Here is a 20,302-nt window from a genome sequence, read left to right as displayed (position 1 = left end):
GAGTTCAGAGCCAGCCTGGGCAACATAGCAAGACTCCATCACTTGAAAAAAAATACAAATAAAAATAAAATAGGATAATATATTCTTGGTTAGTTTTCAAATTTTATTTCTGAATAAATAAAACCCCATGAGGATACCCATTGGTGTTTTCTGCACACTCTTTCCATCCCATATTCTTTCCCTCCGAGTCTCAATCCTTCACAGACTACTACTTTGACAATTAGGATGTTATAAAAAAAAAATCCAAAACATATCAACTTCATAAACTAAAAGGAAAACATTGGAGGGGGATAAAGAACAATTTTTAAAACAAAGAATAAATATAATCAGGATTTCAGTCTTTTTCTTTAGGCAAGACATGTTTATTTCTACTCTTCAAAGAAAATTTACAATCTTACCTCTCTGAAAAGATATTTAATCATTATTCCAAGTAACTTTTTGACACTGAAAAGGCAAATGTCTATATTGGTGTAGGAGTATGTGTTTCGTTGTGGTATTTTTAAAAGGGACTCAGGTAAGATGCTGGTGCCAGAAACAGGAAAACCTGGATAATAAAATGTTTTCATTCTTGCTAATAAAATAAAAATGATGTCACTTGACACCCTTTGTCTTCCTCTTCTAACCAAAAAAAAATGTTCCCAATCAGGTTAAAAAGTAGAATTCAAAGACTCTTAAGGAGAGACATTTAAAAAGGGAAATTGCATGGAAATGAAGGGAGACCCTCATTGCTATACAAAATTACATATAAGAGGTTGTGAGAGGAATGGGAAAATAAACAAGGAGAGAAATGAATTACAGTAGATGGGGTAGAGAGAGAAGATGTGAGGGAAGGGGAGGGGGGATAGTGGGGGATAGTAGGGGATAGGAAAGGTAGCAGAATACAACAGTTAGTAATAGGGCATTATGTAAAATTGTGGATGTGTAACCGACGTGATTCTGCAGTCTGCATTTGGGGTAAAATTGGGAGTTCATAACCCACTTCAATCTAATGTATGAAATATGATATGTCAAGAGCTTTGTAATGTTGTGAACAACCAATAAAAAAAAAAAGGAGAGACATTTAGAAATACTCACATTGGGCTCCTAGTAAGGCTGATGCTCCTGGAAGTCCATAAAGAGTTTTTGCTCAGATCCTGAGTACAAAAGAAAGACCATTACATGTGCATCCAACAAACTGCCACCCCAAGCTTCCCGCAATATACTTGCAAAACACACTCCTTAGAGGATAGCTCTTTCTCTTTCCTCTAGCTCAATATTTCCCTTAATAAACAAACTAAAACCATCTTACATGTTAGAAAGATGCAAATATTAGCATAATATCAGAGTAGCTTAATGTGCTGATGGACTTTAACAAAATAAAATTACTTTTATGGGGACATGGAAGAAAAAATGTAATATATGAAAACTTCTACAGAAATAGGACTGACTATACAAAATCAGTTCATGACATGAAAAGGAAGTGATGGTCCAAGTTGACTCATGTCCTAGCATCTATAGATGATATGCCAGGTGATAAGGATTATTTAAAATTACATTAGACCTGGGATCATAGCTCAGTGGTAGAATGCTTGCCTAGTATTTACGAGGCCCTGGACTCAATTGCTAGTACTTAAAAAAAAAAAAGATATTAACCTTTAATTTACTTCATTCTACCTCCTACTTATCAAACTAATATTTCTTTAACCCAGCATATTCCAGGTATTATTCATGGTACTATGTTTGTAGACTACTATTGACAATCTCATAAGGATAGTGTTTTAGAGATATAGATAAAGAAACTCATAGGTTAATTGATAGACATAGCTTTGAAGCATAGGAAATGGTAGAGTTGGGATGTGAACATAGGTTCCTGACTCAATTGCCCTCATATAGTCTTACTATCTACTTGCAAAACCTTTCACATATTCCATTCCCAACAAGAACATCTAAGATTGTTCATATAGGTAATGATCTTATAGTTCCCAAGTTCAAACAGAAAATATTCAAATAACGCCAAAATTAGATTTCTTAGGTTACTCTAACTAAATCACAAATGGCAGGTACCACAAAAACAAGGCATAGATCTGTAGATGGTAAGAAAAGCAGACTACAGAATTGGAGAATCTTAGCTTCAGAGAAACACCAAGGGACCTTGACCCTACAATGCTAGAATCCTCTCCACCATGTCTGCAAACAGGTTCCTTCAGCCTCTGCTGGACTAACCACACTAGGCAGGAAGTTACTACTTCCAGAAATAAACCATTCCATCCTTAGAAAGCTCCAATTGCTAAAAATTTCTTCTCAGCTTGGGCTGAAATCTGTCTCCCAGTAAATTCTCCATGCTCATTCTAGATCCACCTCTTAAAAACCTATTAAAATGTCCTATTTTTCTTCCATATGACAACTTTCATATACCTGAAAACAATTCTACTAATTCCTGAATTCTGTCTCTCTTATGCTAAGCATCCCCAGAAAACTAGGTAGATAGGTAAACTGCACAGAGGAACCGCAAGGAAGAAACAATCTAAAGGGGTGGGGGGAAAAATCACATAGGGATTCACCTGAGCATAGTTTCAAACAAAGATTCAAATTCAATGCCAGTAAAAAGTAGAAGCCAATTAAATTGTATAAATGTAAAAATAATATGGCCCAGTGAAGTGTTGCCTGCACTGATGATTTTTATAAAAACTATTAAAATATTTTTACCTCTTTAGACTGCTGTAGATAATCACTGACTTGTACAGTACGTTGCTCAATTCCTTTAGTTTTCATTTTCTGATATATATAAGGTTCTAGACCTTGTTTAAAAAAAAAAGATAAAAATTAGAAAATACTTGAAATGTGTTACATTCAAATCACAGTTCCCAAATAGAAAAATCTGAACACAGTACATTCATTTAAACTTGGATGTAGTTTTTCTCTTTCTGTTTTTAGCAAGTTTTATCAAGTTTCCTCCATCCTTTTTTTCTGAAGTAATTAAAAGCTATATATTCTATTTCTATTCTTCTATTGTAACTTTACATTTATAAACAACTTATACTTCTCTATTAAAGTCAAAGATTACATGATCCATAACCTGTTCTTCAAAAAAACAACTCTAAGTAGGCTATTTTTTATTTTTGTTGTTGTTTATTTGTTTTTTTAAAATTTACCCACTGCTACATCTTACAGCCTGTTTTATGTGCCAGGTACAAAGGCACACATCTGTAATTCCAGAGGCAGGAGGATGGTAAGTCTGAGGCTAGCCTCAGAAACTTAAGGAGACCCTGTCTCAGGGGCTGAGGATCTAGCTCAATGGTAGAGCATTCCTGATTTCAGTCTTTGGTACCACAAAAAAATATTTTTTAATAAAAAATAATAAATAAATAGAATGTGAAACTTCAGTTACAAATTGTTAGGTGTCCTTTCTGATTAACTGGATCAAGTATCACAGTAGGCCAAACAACAACAACAAAAGAAAAACAGGAATGCCATCAAAAAGGTTTAAGTTTTAGTTTCTTCTTCAAAATGATTTTGAAAATTATTACTGACATTATATTTTTATAGTTGGTACCTACTATGTAGGTGCATAATAATCACTTAATGAATTCTTGATGAAATTAATTCTGAGAATACTACTTATTGAGGATTCTAACTGAGCATAGAAGACCATAATTGCAGGGTTGTTTTTTTTTGGGGGGGGGGTATTAATTTTGTTCTGTACATATATATATAGTATAAAAAACAATAGCCTATTGAAATACCACAAAAATATGATAAAAGTTATTTCATAGCATAGTATGATAATTAAAATACCTACAGAAAAAGATAATTATATACTTTTTCTTTTCATAGTTAATTTCCTCAAAGCTTTACTTCTTGTGTTTAAAGAAAACTACCTGATAGATATCTCCCAATCCCCAAACATTTTTTAAAACTTTTTAATTCTCTTCTCAATTGGGTCAGAAAAATGTTTAGAAAAACAAAAAAGTAAGCTTCTCAAGTCGATGTGTGGTTCCCGAGAGATGCTGGGCCTCATCACCCACACAGATTAGCGGAGCCCAGGTTCAGCCCGCATCCCTGGCCTTGCCTCCCTGACTGGCTGTCCAACTTTATGAGAGTCTTTCCCAGAACCCTCCTGACAACTGCATCTTAGACTTTGCTTGAAATTCGCTGAAAAGACCTTAAATAACTTAAGTACAAATGATATATAAGAACCTAAACATGGGTCATACTATTTATAAAAAAATATATATATAATACGTTGATAATTATTTTTTAAAAATGGATAAATTTATATCTGGTCCTAGAAATGTGTCCTCTTTCATTCTTTTTTTTTTTTTAATGTATGGTCTCTAGTAAACTGTAATTGTAGGCCAACCAATTAAGCTTTTGAGCCTGATTTATAAATTGAGAGGGCTTAGAATAATTTAACTTCAAAATTCTCCTTCAGGTTAGAGTCCATTTGATTCTCGGTGGTTCAACAGAAAGTTGAGTATTTTTTTAAATATAAATTGGGGATTCTCCACCTTGGCATTGACATTGGGGGGCTGGATAATTCCTTAGAGTGGGGATTAGTTCTTATATTGCATGATATCTGGCAACTTCCCTGGCCTCTGCCACAGGATGCCACGACCCCCTGCTTTAGTGGTGACCACTCAATAGGTCTTCAGACCTTGCCAAATGTCCCTTAGGAAGGGGTGGGGATTTGCAAAGTTACAAAGTCAGTGGTTGAGAACCACTGACATGAGAGTGAGCAAGCCTTATAAAAATGTATAAAAGCATAAACACTTAATATAAATTTACTTGCACCTTTACATTTATTATTTTAAATAATTTTTTCTCTTTATGGTATCTCTATCATATAGTTTCTTCTTTTTTAAGAATACTAAAACAAAGTTCAATGTTCTGATCATTGCTTTCATTTCTGTTTGTGGTCTGCCCTCTCTCCCTCCCCATCCAGGGGAACTTTACATTCCATGCCTGGCTCATGGTTTTCACACCTAGATGGTTGTCTTCCTTCCTCCACAAACACTACAATCATTAAGCCTAGGGGAAACTTGTCCACAGAATAAATACTTAAGGTGGTTCTGTAGCAAATTACCAACAATAACTCAATCCACTGAGTAAGGATCCAGATTAGGGTCACATGAACCTTAAGAATTTATAAAAGTAGACAAACTTCCCACCTCATAAATAAAACTAAATGAACACTTTCCTAGGAAATCACTCTTTGAATATGTGAAACTACCCAAATCTTTTTTTTATTTTATTTTTTATTTGTTTGGTGCCAGGAATAGAACCCAGGGGCACCTCACTATAGACCACATCCCCAACCCTTTTTTATTTTGAAACAAGGTCTTGTAACTTGCTTAGGGCCTTGCTATATTGCTGAGACTGGCTTTGAATTTGCAATTCTCTTGCCTCAGCCTCCTGGGCCACTTGGATTATTAGCATGTACCAGGCCTCAATCTTAATATTTCTTTTCCAGATCCTGATTAGTATTCCTTTAAACAAATGAAATTTTGTCCCCTTCAAAATTTAAAAAATAGAAAAGGCTGTTTTTCTTCAAGAGTGTTTCCACCTTCTTTCCCATATCTGCAATTGAAATAAAATAGAAGCCACCAATGGTCTAAAGACCATACTCCAAGAAAACTCTGTCAAGGTTTTGGGGATCCAAGAACATACACTGGTACCTACTTATCTGGGTAAACTTGGACACTGTGAGCCAGTTCTTGCTGCACCCCTTTTCTGAGATGTTATTTTCTCCTGGTTCTGAATCCATTTGATCATTTTGACAGCAGGCATTGACTGTTATGACCTGGAGAGAAAGTTACTTATTGAAACACAGTGACATTAATCTGAAAACATTCTGAGTCACATTAATAGAGGCATCATGGTGGAAAGCAGAGATTGCATGTTCAAATTCCCTGGGACATTCTGACAAGTCCCATCACTCAGGCTGACAAGACACAAACACCCATGTGATTTTTTTCTTTGTAGACATAATTAAGAACAAAGTGTGTGCTGGGCATGGTGGTGCATTAGTGTAATCTCCCAGTGACTCAGAAGGCTGAGACAGGAGGATCTCTAATTCAAAGCCAGTCTCAACAACTTAGGGAAGCCGGGTCTCAAAATAAAACATAAAAAGGGCTGGAGATGTGGCTTAGTGGTAAAGTGCCTCTGGGTTAAATCCCCAGTACCAAAAAAAAAAAAAGAACAAGGTGTGGAGCAGAGGTTCTGTAACTTGAGTCTGCATCAGAATCAAGAGGACTGACAGGGTGAGGCTGGAGTACCTGAGATAAACTTCAAATACTATCTATCCTATCTGCAGGATCTATATTCAGTAGGTCTGGGGAGAGGGAGAATTTGAATTTCTAAGAGGTTCTCAAGAGAAGTTCATGCTGCTGGTAGGAGATTATAGTTTGAGAACCAGTGGTATAGAACAAAACAAGCGGGGGGCAGGGGGATAGAATAAGGATCCAAACAATTTCAGCTAGCTCTGTCAAAGCTATGTAAACTTGAGTAAATCATTTAAAGTCTCTGTGCCTTACTCTTTCAATCATTAAAATAATAGGTACCAGGTGCACACCTGTGATCCTAGCAACCCCAGAGGCTGAAGCTGGAGGATCACAAATTTCAGGCCAGCCTGGGCAACTCAACAAGACCACTTCTCAAGATAAAAAATAAAGAGGGCTGGGGATGTAGCTCAGTTTGTAAAGTGCTCCTGGGATCAGTTTTCAGTACCACAATAAATAAATAAATAAAGCAATAATACGGCTGTCCTCTATACTTACCAGGAACAAAGAACAAATGGGACACAATGGCAAACTACAAAGCAATAAATTAATGTAACCTTGTGTATTTGGAGCTCAGTGTAATTCCTAGTTGAACTCTAGCTATTTGAACTATTAAAAAAAAAACAAAAACAAAAAAACACCCACTTAAATGCATATTTCACAGGGTTCCAGCAACTCAAGGCATTTTCTCTGAAAGAGTAATTTTCCTCCTCAAGCTAATCTCTGCTCTAAAAGGTGGTCTTACCTAATTGTCTCAATACCTATGTCTTTACTCACGGGGCTGAGGTGTTTCTTCAAATGCACTTGGATTATTATTTGCAAAAATAAGTGTAAAAAAAGAAAAACGAAGCAAGACGTGGAGACCATAAAAGATGAATGCTTACAGAATTGGTAATTCAGATTCACTGAACAAAAATGAAAACAATACATCAGAATTTTTAGGATAGAGCTAAATCACTGATTAGATAGAATTTTATAGCACTAAATGCCTATATTAAAAAAGAAGAAAGTCTCAATCAGTGACCAAAATTTCTACCTTAACAACCTAGAAAGAGAAGAGCAAGTTAAACTCAAAGTAAATGGAGCAAAGGAAGTACTAAAGAGAGAAATCAGTGGAATAAAAATCAGAGAAAAATCAATAAAAGAGCTTTTTGTTTTGTTTTGTTTTGTTTTTGTTTTTGTTGTTTCAAGAAGATCAATAAAATAGAAAATCTGTAGCCAGGTTGATTATGAAACAAAGTGAAAAACATATTGTAAATATTAGGAATGAAAGAAGCAATGTCCCTGCAGGTCCCACAGGCTAAAAGAGAACAGTAAGAGAATGTTGTAAACAATATTATGCCAATTAACTATGTAAAGGAAATTGACAAACTCCTTGAAATGCACAAAGAAAAGCTCACTCAGGCAGACTTTGATGACATATATAGCCCTATACTACTACAGAAATTGAATTTGTAGTTAAACTAGATGTGGTGGTGCACACCTGTAATCCCAGCAACTCAGGTAACTAAGGCAGTAGGATCACAAATTATAGCGAAGGCAGGAGGATTGCAAGAGGATTGCAAGTTAGAGACCAGCCTCAGCAATTTCGCGAAATCCTCAACAACTTAGTAAGATCCTTTATCTCAAAATGAAAATAAAAAGGACTGGAGATGTTGCTCAGTGGTACAGCATTCATGGGTTCCATCCCCAGTATCAAACAGAAAGGAAAAAAAAAAAGAATTTGTAACTAAAAACTTTCCCACAATGATGGTTTTACTGGTTCAGTTACTAAATACTTAAGGTTGACAGAATATCATTTTTTTGTAAACTCACCCAAGAAACCAAAAGCATATTTCCCAACTCAGTCAATAAACCCAGCCCCATCCTGATGAAGCCAAGGAAAAAAGTAGTCCAGGTAGATAATAAGTAATTGGGTCTGATTAAGAAGATGGGGGCTGGTTGGAAAGGAAATAAATCTAATGCTGATATCTCCAAAGCCCTTTCCCCACCTTCCTCCAACCTGTTGCTAAGGTAACCTACCCCAGAGATTGTTCCTCCCTACAGGGAGCTGTTAATTAATGCCTCCTGGGCTGCTACCTTCCTGCCTGGATCACTCAACCTGTTGGCCCACCTTTTGGGTCACCTGTCTCCTAAGTAGGATGGGAGAGGAAAGAGACAAGATAAGGGGACAAGGAGAGACCATGAGAACAAAGGAATTCTAAAATGTATAAAAGGGGCAGGACACCCCTACTTCTTTGGATACCCAGCTGTGTGACCCCTTCTCTACGGAGAAGTCTGTCTCTGTGCTATCCTTTAACCAAAACGTGCTTTTTATACTTGCCTCAGCATTTCTCAGGTGTTAACATCTAGGGAAATGGAACTGGGCACTGATTGATTTTCACCATGGGTGATATCACTGATACCAAAGCCAGACAAAGATATTACAACCAAGACAAACATCCCTCAAGAAGACAGATACCAAAAAAAAAAAAAAAGTATCAAAATTTTAGCAAAATGAATAAGTATGTAAAACTAGATACATGGCCAAGTGGGGTTCATCCAAGCAAGGTTAATTTAATATCCTAAACATTTACTCAAACATGATAAAATTAATTAATATAATCCACAGTGCAAAGGAAAACCATCTAATCATCTAAGTTTATGCAAGAAAAGCACTTGACAAATGCCAACATTCATTAATGACAAAGATTCTCAGAAAAATAGGAAAAGAAGGGGAGATTTTCAACCAATAAAAGGCATCTATATAAAAACCCACAGCTAATATCATATTTAATGGTAAAAGACTAAATGCTTTCCCTCTGGGAGCAGAAATAAGGAAAAAAATATGATTTGTCATCACTTCTCTTCAATATGGTACTGGATGTTCTGGCCAGCATAATCAAACAAGAAAAAGAAAGAAAACACATCCAGATTTGAAAGGGCAAAGTAAAACTAAATCTGCAGATGATATGATCATTCATATTTTTAAAAAATTCTCAAAAGCTATAAAAAACTTAAATAAGTGAGTTTAGCAAAAATGTGGAATAAAAAAAACAAGATATAAACATATATTTCTATATGATAGAAACAAGAAATCATAAATTAAAATTTTAAATAACTGTTAAATAAAATTTTAAAATATGAAATATTTAGAGATATGTGTATCAAAAGATGTGCAAGACCTGTACACTGAAAACTACAAAAAATTACAGAAATGAAAAATCTAAATGGGTAGATAAACCATGTTCATGGATCAGAAGACTTGTTATTGTTAAAACATCAGGTTTCCTCCAACTGTCTGATAGACTCAGCAATTCCATTCACTATCCTAGCAGGTTTCTCTGTAAAAACTGACAAGTTGATTGTAAATTTATATGAAAATTCCAAGAACATAAAACAGCCAGGCTACTACTTCTTCTTCTTTGGACCTAGGAATTGAACCCAGAGGCACTTTACCACTGAGCAACATCTCCAGTTCTTTTTATTCTTTATTTTGAGACTGGGTCTTGCTAAGTTGCATAGGGCTTCACTAAATTGCTGAAACTGGCTTCAAACCAGTTTCTCCTGACTCAGGCTCCCCAGTACCTGGGATTACTGGTGTGTATCACTGTGTCCAGTGCCAAAAAAAAAAAAAAAAACTTGCAACCTTATAATAAGAAAACAACCCAACTTCAAAAATGTGCAAAAGATGTGAACAGATGTCACACCAAAAAAACATAGATGTAGCAAATAAACACATGAAATAATTCCTAACAGCATTACCCACTACAGAAATACAAAGGAAACAACCATGAGATATCACTACACACCCACTAACATAACTAAAATAAAGACTGCATATTAAAGACTGGTAAGGATGAAAAATAACTAATAATGCTCAAAAACTACAGATGGACATATAAAATGTTACAATCAGTTTGGAAGTTTCTGTAAAAATTAAAACATCAGGCCAGGTATGGGGGTGCAAGTCTGTAATCCTCACTATTCAAATGGTGAGGCAGGAGGATCACAAGTTTGAGGCCAATCTGGGCAAAACTTAGTGAGACCTCATCTCAAAATAAAATAAAAGGGGCTAAGGATGTGACTTAGTGGTGGAATTCCCCTGAACTCAATCCCCAGTACCATAAAAAAAATTAAACACCATAACTGACATTCCTAAATATTTGCCAAAGGGAAGCGAAAATATATATGTCTGCAAAAAGATATGTACACCAATGTACGTGCCGGCCTATTTTGTAATAGCCAAAAACTGAAAACAACTCAATGTTTTTCAACCCATGAGCAGATACATAAATCATGATATACTCACTCTGATAACTCATATTTTCATTCTTTTCAGTACAATGCTATTTTGTGTATATGACATTTTACAATAAAAGAAAAACCAAGGTAAGATAGGCCATTGCTTCAATTGTTCAAAAACCTAAATTACAGAATACACTTACTGGCACCTGCAGTCCTTGAGTTTTCTTCTTTTTCTTTGACAGTCTCCTGTCCTTGGTTAACATCTTTGCTTTGGCCCACACTGACCCTATCTCTGAGGTTCGTGAATGGCCTGTAAGGAAATTGGCTTTCATGAGAAAGTTAACACACCATGGGGAGGGGACTATTTGTTTTACACAAAGAGTTGATAATGCATTCAAGAGTCATAGAGTTTTTAAAAGCTGGCAGCAATGTAAAGAACTTAAACTTTTTTTTTTTTTTTTTTTTTAGTACCAGGGATTGAACTCAGGGGCACTTGACCACTGAGCCACAACCCCAGCCCTATTTTGATTTTTATTTAGAGACAGGGTCTCACTGAGTTGCTTAACACCTTGATGTTGCTGAGGCTTGGCTTTGAACTTGTGATCCTCCTGCCTCAGCCTCCAGAGCTGCTGGGATTACAGGTGTATGCTACCACGCCTGGCAAGACTATTTTTTTTTTAACATTTCCTCCTTACTTTTAATCCTATAGATCTTCATCAGTTTCTCCTCCTTATGGAATCTAAAACTATGACTCCTGAAGGGTCTGTCTCTGCGGAGGGGATTGATCCAAAAGGATGTGTTTGGCTGCAGCCATGGTCCCACCACTTCTGAGCAGTCATAGCTCCGGGTCCATCTGGTTGAGTTATCAGACAGGGATCTGCCTGGGATCTGGATCCTGCATTGTTCACTCTGAGCAGAGTCACTAGTACAAGTGGAGGGCAAGCAGGTGTGCCATTTTTTCTTGAAGCTAAACACACCAGTTTCATCACCTTCCGAAAATGCCCAGTTCACATATCCACCTCCAGCTTGCATGCTCTTGGCTTGGGAAGGAAGAGAGGCCATCGACATGGGTGCAGGTGTGCAACTCAAAGTGGGCGGAACTTGCTGGGCTTTGGCTTGTCTGGCTGGTATCTGAGCAATTGGCTCAATCTGCCCTTTGGGTTCAGCCTCTGCTGCCTGGCTTGAGACAGCTGGGGTCTGCCAAGTCAGATGAAGAGGGACCTCATTCTGAGGGACCTGTTCAGTTGCCAGCATATCTGCATCTCCTTCCACAGCTGGTTTGGACAGAGGCAAGACAGCTTCTGCAGAAAAAGGAAGTTGCTTTAGATAAGAAGGGACCTGGAGAAATTGGCCATACTTGGAGAATGCTTGCCTATCAGGGGATACTCCAGAAGCAACTATACTTTTTTCTGTTTCTTGCTCTTCCTGGTCATCCCGTACATTGGAGGCCTCTCTCTGACTGTCTTTAATCTCAAAAAGAGTGCCTCTCTGCACTCTTGGGGGTTGCTGGCTTCTAGCTAGGCTCCGCAGCAAGGAAGGGGGCATGCTATAATACTGGTATTTCTTCTCTCCAGGGATCTCCATGCTGCCCAGAAGTTCTGCACAGATGACATTGTTCCAGCTGTGGGGAAGTTTTCTGCGAGTGGCATGCTTTCTGCTGGTCAAGAGAGCCTCATCCTCTTGCAAAGTGTCCACAGCAGAAAGGACCTTTAGAGTATCCACCGTCAGGGCAGAGAGGTCCTGTAGGTGTCCCACTTGGCTGTCCAAAGACAGTAAGGAGTCCTTTATAAAAGACACCTTTTCATTCATTTCTTTCAGTTGGAAGTACATCTCTGTAACCCTAATGGAGGTGAAGAAAAAAAAAACAATAAACACATTAAACCAGTGGGAATTTTTCTTGCTTTCTTCCTCTCTTACTCCCATCCTTAGAAGGTGGCTAAACCTTAGCTGCTTCCCTAAGTTCAATCTGCCTTTCACTGTCTTCTCTCTCAGCCCAGATGATTACACCACTCCTAGGATTCCTACTATGACCCCAATAAGGAAAAACTGCACATTTGCATTTTTATCTCTGATCTCTCTCTAATATTTCAGAACCACATTTCCAGGTTCCTGCTAGTGATCTCTGCAATTATCTGATCAATCACTCCATTTTTATTCACTAATATATTCATTAATTTACATGATAAACATGCATCTCCCATGGGCAATCACTGTGCAATTTTGATGGGAAATCTGCAGAAAGAAACCAAATCAATAATCAGATGTGGAACTAGAGAAAGAAAAACAACTAGGGGCAAAAAAAAAAAGAAAAAGAAAAAGAAAAAACTCCAACTGTATGTTAAAACAGACTTTCCAAGTTCCAAACAGAATTCATTTTAGGATACCTACACTGAGAAAAAGTATGAGGCGAATTTTTTAGATTATTTGAAATAATTTAACGTAAAATTATGATGTTTAGCCACTGATTCATATAAAAAGCAGCACAACGTGTCTCAGTTATGAAAGAAAAAAGTAAGTTATATTAAGTATAACAATTTCATACAAAGGGAGAGAAAGAAAGAAGAAACTGTTGATCAATATTTATCTGTATATGTCTCTGTAAATATCTCTTATGGAGTTTCATTTTGTGACCCCCCCACACCCTCCAAAAAAAGGTATGTTGAAGTCTTAACCCCTATACCCTAGCACGAAACTCTTATTTTGACACAGGATCCTTGGAGAGATGATCAAGTTAAAATGAGGCCATTAGGCTGCACCCTCATGCAATATAGCTGATGTCCACATAAAAAGGGTAAATCCTGGGCTGGAGTTGTAGCTCATTGGTAGAGCACTTACCTAGCATACGTGAGGCACTGGGTTCGATCCTCAGCACCACATAAAAATAAATAAAAGAAATAAAAGTATTGTGTCCATCTACAACATATATATATGAAATCCTGGCAGACACACACACACACACACAGAGGGAAAAGGAGGTGGAGGCACATGGGGCTATAACCAGAGTGATACAATACACACAAAGCATTATCCAGAAACACCAGAAACTGAAGCAAGGAGGGACTCTTTTCTAAGACATTAGAGAGAGCATGGTCCTGCCACATCTTCATTTTGGACTTCTAGCTTCTAGAAACGTCAGACAATAAATTTCTGTTGATGTAAAACAACAAGTTTTTGGTACTTTCCTACAGCAGCCCTAGGAAACTAATACAGTTATCAAAGCTTAACAATCAATAAAATAAACTTTAAAAATATATCTAATTTGATTACATAAAAGAAACTTAGATGTGAAAATAACATACAAAATTTTAAAGCAAAAATGAGTGGGACATGGTGGTGCAAGCCTATAATCGCAGGGGCACAGGAGGCTGAGGCAGGAGAATTGCAAGTTCAAAACCAGCCTCAGCAAAAGCAAGGTGCTAAGCAACTCAGTGAGACCCTGTCTCTAAATAAAATAAAAAATAGGGATGGAGATGTGGCTCAGTGGTTGAGTGTCCCTGAGTTCAACCCCTGATACCACCCCCCAAAAAATTTTTAAAGCAAAAATAAATTTGAAAATTGATATTCTAACAAATATGATAAAGGCATTCACATCCTCCAATAAGTCAAAACATTTGCAAATCATTGAAGGAAAAAATACAAAGACTCCAAATAATATGAATAAATAATTTACCAAGTATAAAATGCAAAAGTTAGAAAATAAGATGAAATAATCAACCTCACTAGGAAATCAGAGATGAAAATTAAGATGACAATGACTTTATCTACATTGTAACAACATTTGTTTTAACTTAGCAAATTAAAACAACTCAATAGTGACAAACCAATATTGAGATACAATATCTATAAAAAGGCTATAATTTCACGATGCTAAAGCACACAAATACTCATTACATTATGAGATAGCATATTATGTAGCCATTAAAAATCACACTTACGGATGTTGACATCTATAATTGTTTACCTGTTTCTAATGGTAGGGGCCAGGCTGTAGATGTCTGTTATATTCTACATTGTGTGTTTTTAAATTTGGCATGAAATTTTACAAGTAAAGGAATAATAAAAGCTAAAACATATTTACAAAGAATATTTAATTACTTGCAGAACAGATTTTTGATATGGAGGGAAATAAATAGAAAATAATATGGTGTAATCTTAACTGAAAATATATTAGAAGATTTAAAGGGAAAGGGGCCAAAGTTTTTACAGAGAGCTCTGGCTTATTGACAGTGTTTTTTCTTTGTCTTCTTCCCTCATTTTGTTCTTTTATTTGGGGCTAGGGACGAGGGATACAGCTCCAAATTCTCAATGATGAAAATCTTTGATAAACAAAATTAAAGTAAAAAACAGCAAGGAAGGAAATATATCCAACAGCTTCACAGCTCATATGACCATCTGCAGTTATTGAAAAAAAAAATGATCCTCAGTCTTATGTGGGACAGGGAGAAGCAGAGATCACTCCATGGGGGAGTTGAAACGCTCAGCTGTAGCAAGAAAGTCCCAAAATAGCGTTAGACTCCCTACCTCTAGAACACATCTCAAGGCACAGGGATTGAAAGACCCTCTTCTTCCTGGGAGCTTCGAAGAAAAGAATTAGAGAATCAAGCAGGTGGTCTCTTCCATTCTTATTGTATTCTATGTGGTTAGAACCCTCTCTTTCTTGCTTTTGCTATAGAATTCAACTTCTATAACTCAATAGTGGCTAAATAAATGCTTCCTGACCTTCTGGAACCTGCAAAGTTAGAATTGGCAAGGATGATCACAAAGTGTATGTATATTCCCTTCCAAATATATTTAATTGGAGCCTTCCCACCCAGCACACTGTTTCATCTAATTCAAAAACAGTACAGTCTGAATAGCAGTAATGGAGACTCATTAAGTTCCATTAGCTGCAGCTACATCAAATGGATACAATAGAAACCAGCAACTATTCACAGCAACAGGTAGCAGGCTACAATAGAAACCTGTTAGACAAATAACCTGGTCACCTCAAATCGGGTCTTCTTGCTTTTACAGGTACTTATTTCCTAAAGCACAATGTCCTGTGAAACATATTTTAATTATAATCCTGGACCACCAACTACATTAATTTAATCTAGCCTTTCAGTCATTCTGACACATAAAATAAATTCTTATCACAAAGATTCCTCTTTGCAAAGTCTGAGCGTGGAGGAAAGATGAGGATGGTAACTTTTATTGTGGGCCTTTGGACAGGATATTTTAAAATGAGATAATAACAAGTATAATTATAATCATAATAATCATAATTTCTACCGCATGCTCACCAGGTGCCAAGCATTTTATAAGGTTCTGCACCCTCATAACAACTCTATGAGGTGGGTGGGACTATTATCCCTTTCACGGAAAAGAGGTTGGTTCACATATCCAGAGTCACAGGGTTGGGCATCAAATTCAGACAATGCAACTCCATGGCCAGAGCATTCAGTATAGAACTACTCAGAGACCCATTCAGGATCTAGGCAAGTTTCTTTGCAGGTCCTAGGGTCCCCGACTCTTCCCATGCTGGGGAGTTGTTCACGGATGTTCCTCAATAAGGTTTTGTGGTCAAATAATGATGAGAGGTGTTCAAGCTACAAGTCTACAGTTAAGTCACAATGCACATTATGACAGAGTTTTTACATTTTTTAGGAACCCCAGGATTTCCCAAATATAATGCATGAAACATGCTTTAATATGAAAAATATTATTCCACAGAACAGAAAGAAAAAGAAAAGCTAGTTTGCACGACTGAGGTCACCACAGAAGTTGGTGTTCCACATAAGGTGTGCAAGACAGCACATGGCCCTAATGCACGCTCTCGTTCCACGTTCATAACTTATTTCATTCTGGAAGGCTGTAGGTGGTATCTTCTTTAGAGGTAGGCAGACGTGACTGGGCCCCTAATCTCCTTTCTCTCGATCTTCAAACTATGGCTCAGTTACCTCAGAAAATTTTCTTCTCTCTTTCCCACACCTTATTTATGTGCTCCCCAGAAATGACCTCAGCAAGGAGGACAGTGTAAAATTTGTGCTGTTAAAACAACCCCATCAAGAGGGAAAATGGATGAGGTTTTTAAGTTAGAGCTTCCTCATTCCTTTTGTTTGCAACAATAAGCAGGTGACTCCTACAACTAACTCTCCCAAGAGGCAGATGGTCTCTTTGTCCAATTCCAACTTGCCCCAGGGCTTCAGATCCATTCATCCAAAGCCTCCTGGACATCTTCAGCTGGATGTGCCCCAAGAATGTCAAGCTCCACAGATCTAAGCTGCTTTTCCCTACACCCTGTGTATGCTCTATCTTGGTGGTGCCACCTTTCACCTGACTACCTCTGTGACAGACCGCAGAGTCAGTCATCCTGGATCCCTTCCTCTCCATTGGCTCCATCTAGTCCCCACCATGCCTCATGAATGTCCTTTCTAATTTTTTATTCACTCTCTTCCGCCACCACTACCTGGGCCAGGCTGTGGCACCCGTCTTCCGAAGACCTGAAGTTCAATCCGCTACATAAACACATTTACATAAATATGGTACCAATAGAAAAGTATAGAATCATATAAATAGAACTTTTGCCTGTGGTGAGCCATTTAGAAAGTTCATAATATGATTCAGCTTTCAATAAAGTTATATTTAAGAATTCACATCTATCTAAAATAGATGGAAAAATATATGCAGAATTAGATTTAACATCTTGTAGTCGGTTTCTTATATATTTTATTTTGTTTCATTGGTGTTATTGTTTTGTGGGTGTTCTGTTTTGTTTTGCTACCAGGGATTGAACCTGGGACGCTTTACCAATGAGCTACATCCCCAGCTTTTTTTTATATTTTATTTTGTATTATATTTTTATTTTTTTATATATAAATTTTTTATATTTTATTATCAGGGTCTTGCTAAGTTGCTAAGGCCTCACTAAGTTGCTGAGGCTGGCTTTGAACTTGCAAAGCTCCTGCCTCAGCCTCCTGAGCCACTGGGATTAAAGGCATGCACCACCACACCTAACTAGTTTCTTATATATTTTTTAAAAAAATGAAGAAACACAAGAGCAATTCTGTTTTTAGAAATGTATATAGTCACACACAGTCTTCCACATCTTAACACAGGTCAGGCATCTGCAACTGGTAACACACCCGCAATGCCTTGGAGGCCATCAGGTTTCTCAGTATCCACTTTCTCCAAGGCATCTTTCTCTTTTTCCTAAAACCTTTGAATGGTCTCCCAAGAGCACCGTCCTCTCCCCAAAATACACATACCCACAAGTACTCTCAGCCAATGGCCTTGCCTCAAGAGCTGTGTGCCCACACCCTGTTTGCTTCTTCAGGTGCACCAGTTATATTCTCTCCTGTTTCCTTTCCTGGGGGAAAAGCTGGGTCCTCCATTAACCCAGCTTCTCAGGGACTTCCTTACAGCAAACTGCCTCCTCCTTGCTTCTGCAGTTTCTCCCTTGATGGTGCATTTCCAGGACCATATTTATTTATTTTGTTTTCTCCTCATGAAACAAAACACCAGGAGCTCATCATGTCCTTATATTCCATCTCGATTCCCTTCACAGTGAAACTTGTAACAAACGTTGTCTGTAATCGCTGTCTCCAGGACTCCTCAGGCTACCAGCAGCTCCACCACCCAACTGCTGGTCAGGGAGCTGCCTATCTGAGACCCCATGCCTCTTCATAACCACACTGCACTCCACCCCTGGGGACCCAGGTGGCTGCATCTGTGCTCTTTTGGTGGAGTTCATTGTTCCATGAGGTGGCCCTGCCTGGCCCACTCCTCTCGTTTCCTTTGGGCTTCTCACAGTGACCCTCCTGAACAAGGCTACCCATAGCAGTCCAACCCAACTCTCCCAACTCTGCGAGACCTCACACCACCATCATTTCCCATTCCCTTAAATGGCTTCATTTTTCTTCATAGCTCTTTTACTAATATTAAATTGTGTTTCCTTGCATTTTTTGTTGTTGTTGTTGTTGTCTACTTCTTTCATTTCTTTCATCCCTCCCCCTCTACATACATACACTAGAATGTAAGTCCTCAAACAGGATAGTCTCTTATTCTCCACTTATTCCTAGAAATGAGAAGATTACCTGATGTAATAGATGCTCAGTAAATACACATTGATTACATAAATTGCATGAGCTAATAAATGATTCAAATTGTAGAGAACTCAAACTTCTGGGATTTAAAAGTGGATCTTTCTACTCTTTTAGATATTCTAATAGAATCAGGCTTTGGGAATTTTTAAAAAGATAAACACTTTACCTTTCTGATGTCACTCGGATTCTTTCCTCAAAGCTACAGTTCAGTCCTTCCATCTTCTCATGGAAATATTTCTCCACACACTGTTCTTCAAAATCATGAAGTTTTTTCAGATCTTCCTTACTCAGGTAGAGTTCTGTGGTGATAAATTTTATATGTAAAAAAAGATTATTCTTTCCCTTAATGGAAGCTGATACAGAGTATGCTGTGGTTTGGATACAGCTTGAGTGTGTCTCCCAGAGGATCATATACTGGAAGCCTGGTGCCCAGTGCAGTGTTGCTGAGGTGGTGAGACCCTTGAGAGATGATCAAACTATGGGGCACCATCCTTGGAAGGGATTAATGTAGATCTCACAGGACCAGTTAGAACAAGCCTGGACCTCAACCCCTTGCCTCCTGTCTTCCCATGTACCTAACCACCTCCATGCATCCCCACCACATGATGTCATCCACCATTTACAAGATCCTCATGAAAGGCCAACCAGATGGAGCCATCTGATCTTGAATTTTCAGCCTCCAAAGCCACCTACTAAATAGAGATGATCCTTCAACAACACGAGGGTTAGAGACACTGAGGCCCATGCAGTCAAAAATCCACATATAACATTTGACTTTCCAAAAACCTAACTACTAATAGCCTGCAGTTGACAGTCTTACCAAATATATGATTAATATGTGTTCTGTATGATATATTGTGAAAAATTTTGGAAGAACTGTGAGAGATCACTTTTTACTATGATAAGCAATTTACTGGAAAGATGAACTGCTCGTGTGATAATCAGTGTTCCATGCATTTAAAGTAGATAGTTAAAACACTTGAGCTCACCACAACAGGAGTAGGTGGCTATAAGATAATCACAATAATATAGTGTGTAGCACAGTTACTGTTATGTAGTTGTGATTTAATGCTGCATCTTTACATTTATTTAAATTTCCTTGATTGCAAATGGTACCATAACTACTCTGGCACCATAACTGTTCTATAAATTTTAGTTTTTATATAATTTTGTGCATAATTCGTACTAGTAATATTTTGTGTATATTTTAATGTAGTGATAAAATAGACAATTTTCTATACCTATTTTATGTATTCATGACATAACTTTTTCTTCATTTTCTTGATATTTCTACTGTGTAGAAATGTCTTCAAGTTTTTCAGATTGTTGCAAATCTTCAAAAATAAAATCTGCGTAAAAGGGGAGCCTTAAAGTACAAACTAATACAAAGTCAACTGTAAATTTCTTTTCTTTAGAAATAGTTTCAGGTATTTTGCAACAGCAACACACAAAATGGACAAAGAATATGAGATTTTTCTTTCACTTGTATTAAAAATGATAGAACTAGGTTAGGTGTGTAGCTCAGGGGTAGAGAACATGCCTTGCATAGGCAAGCCACTGGGTTCAATCCTCAGCACCACAAAAATCAACAAACAAATGCTTTTAAAAATAAAAATGATAGCAATGTAGCTTGTATGATAAAAGATTGTCACATTGTATTCTTAATATTAATGGAGAAGTACTACACAAAAGCAACTGGATACATGACCATTTGTAACTCCACATTATGTACAA

General features: G+C 37.3%; 1 protein-coding gene across 1 annotated transcript in view; it reads right to left on the bottom strand.

Moving 5' to 3' along the window:
- Trpm6 (transient receptor potential cation channel subfamily M member 6) overlaps nt 1–20,302 on the bottom strand; it is a 136,255-nt gene that overhangs the window by 30,998 nt on the left and 84,955 nt on the right. Inside the window, exons 25-30 of the mRNA XM_078047488.1 lie at nt 18,735–18,867; nt 11,180–12,324; nt 10,685–10,794; nt 5,659–5,779; nt 2,686–2,777; nt 1,075–1,133 (exon numbers count right to left, since the gene is read on the bottom strand). Of these exons, the coding sequence (XP_077903614.1) occupies nt 1,075–1,133; nt 2,686–2,777; nt 5,659–5,779; nt 10,685–10,794; nt 11,180–12,324; nt 18,735–18,867 (1,660 nt within the window). The remainder of the gene's footprint in view (nt 1–1,074; nt 1,134–2,685; nt 2,778–5,658; nt 5,780–10,684; nt 10,795–11,179; nt 12,325–18,734; nt 18,868–20,302) is intronic.

The sequence above is a fragment of the Ictidomys tridecemlineatus genome, chromosome 4 (assembly GCF_052094955.1).
Source record: "Ictidomys tridecemlineatus isolate mIctTri1 chromosome 4, mIctTri1.hap1, whole genome shotgun sequence".
Lineage (NCBI taxonomy): Eukaryota > Metazoa > Chordata > Mammalia > Rodentia > Sciuridae > Ictidomys > Ictidomys tridecemlineatus.
Note: the sequence above shows the minus strand (reverse complement) of the source record. Positions and strands in the feature narration are given on the sequence as shown.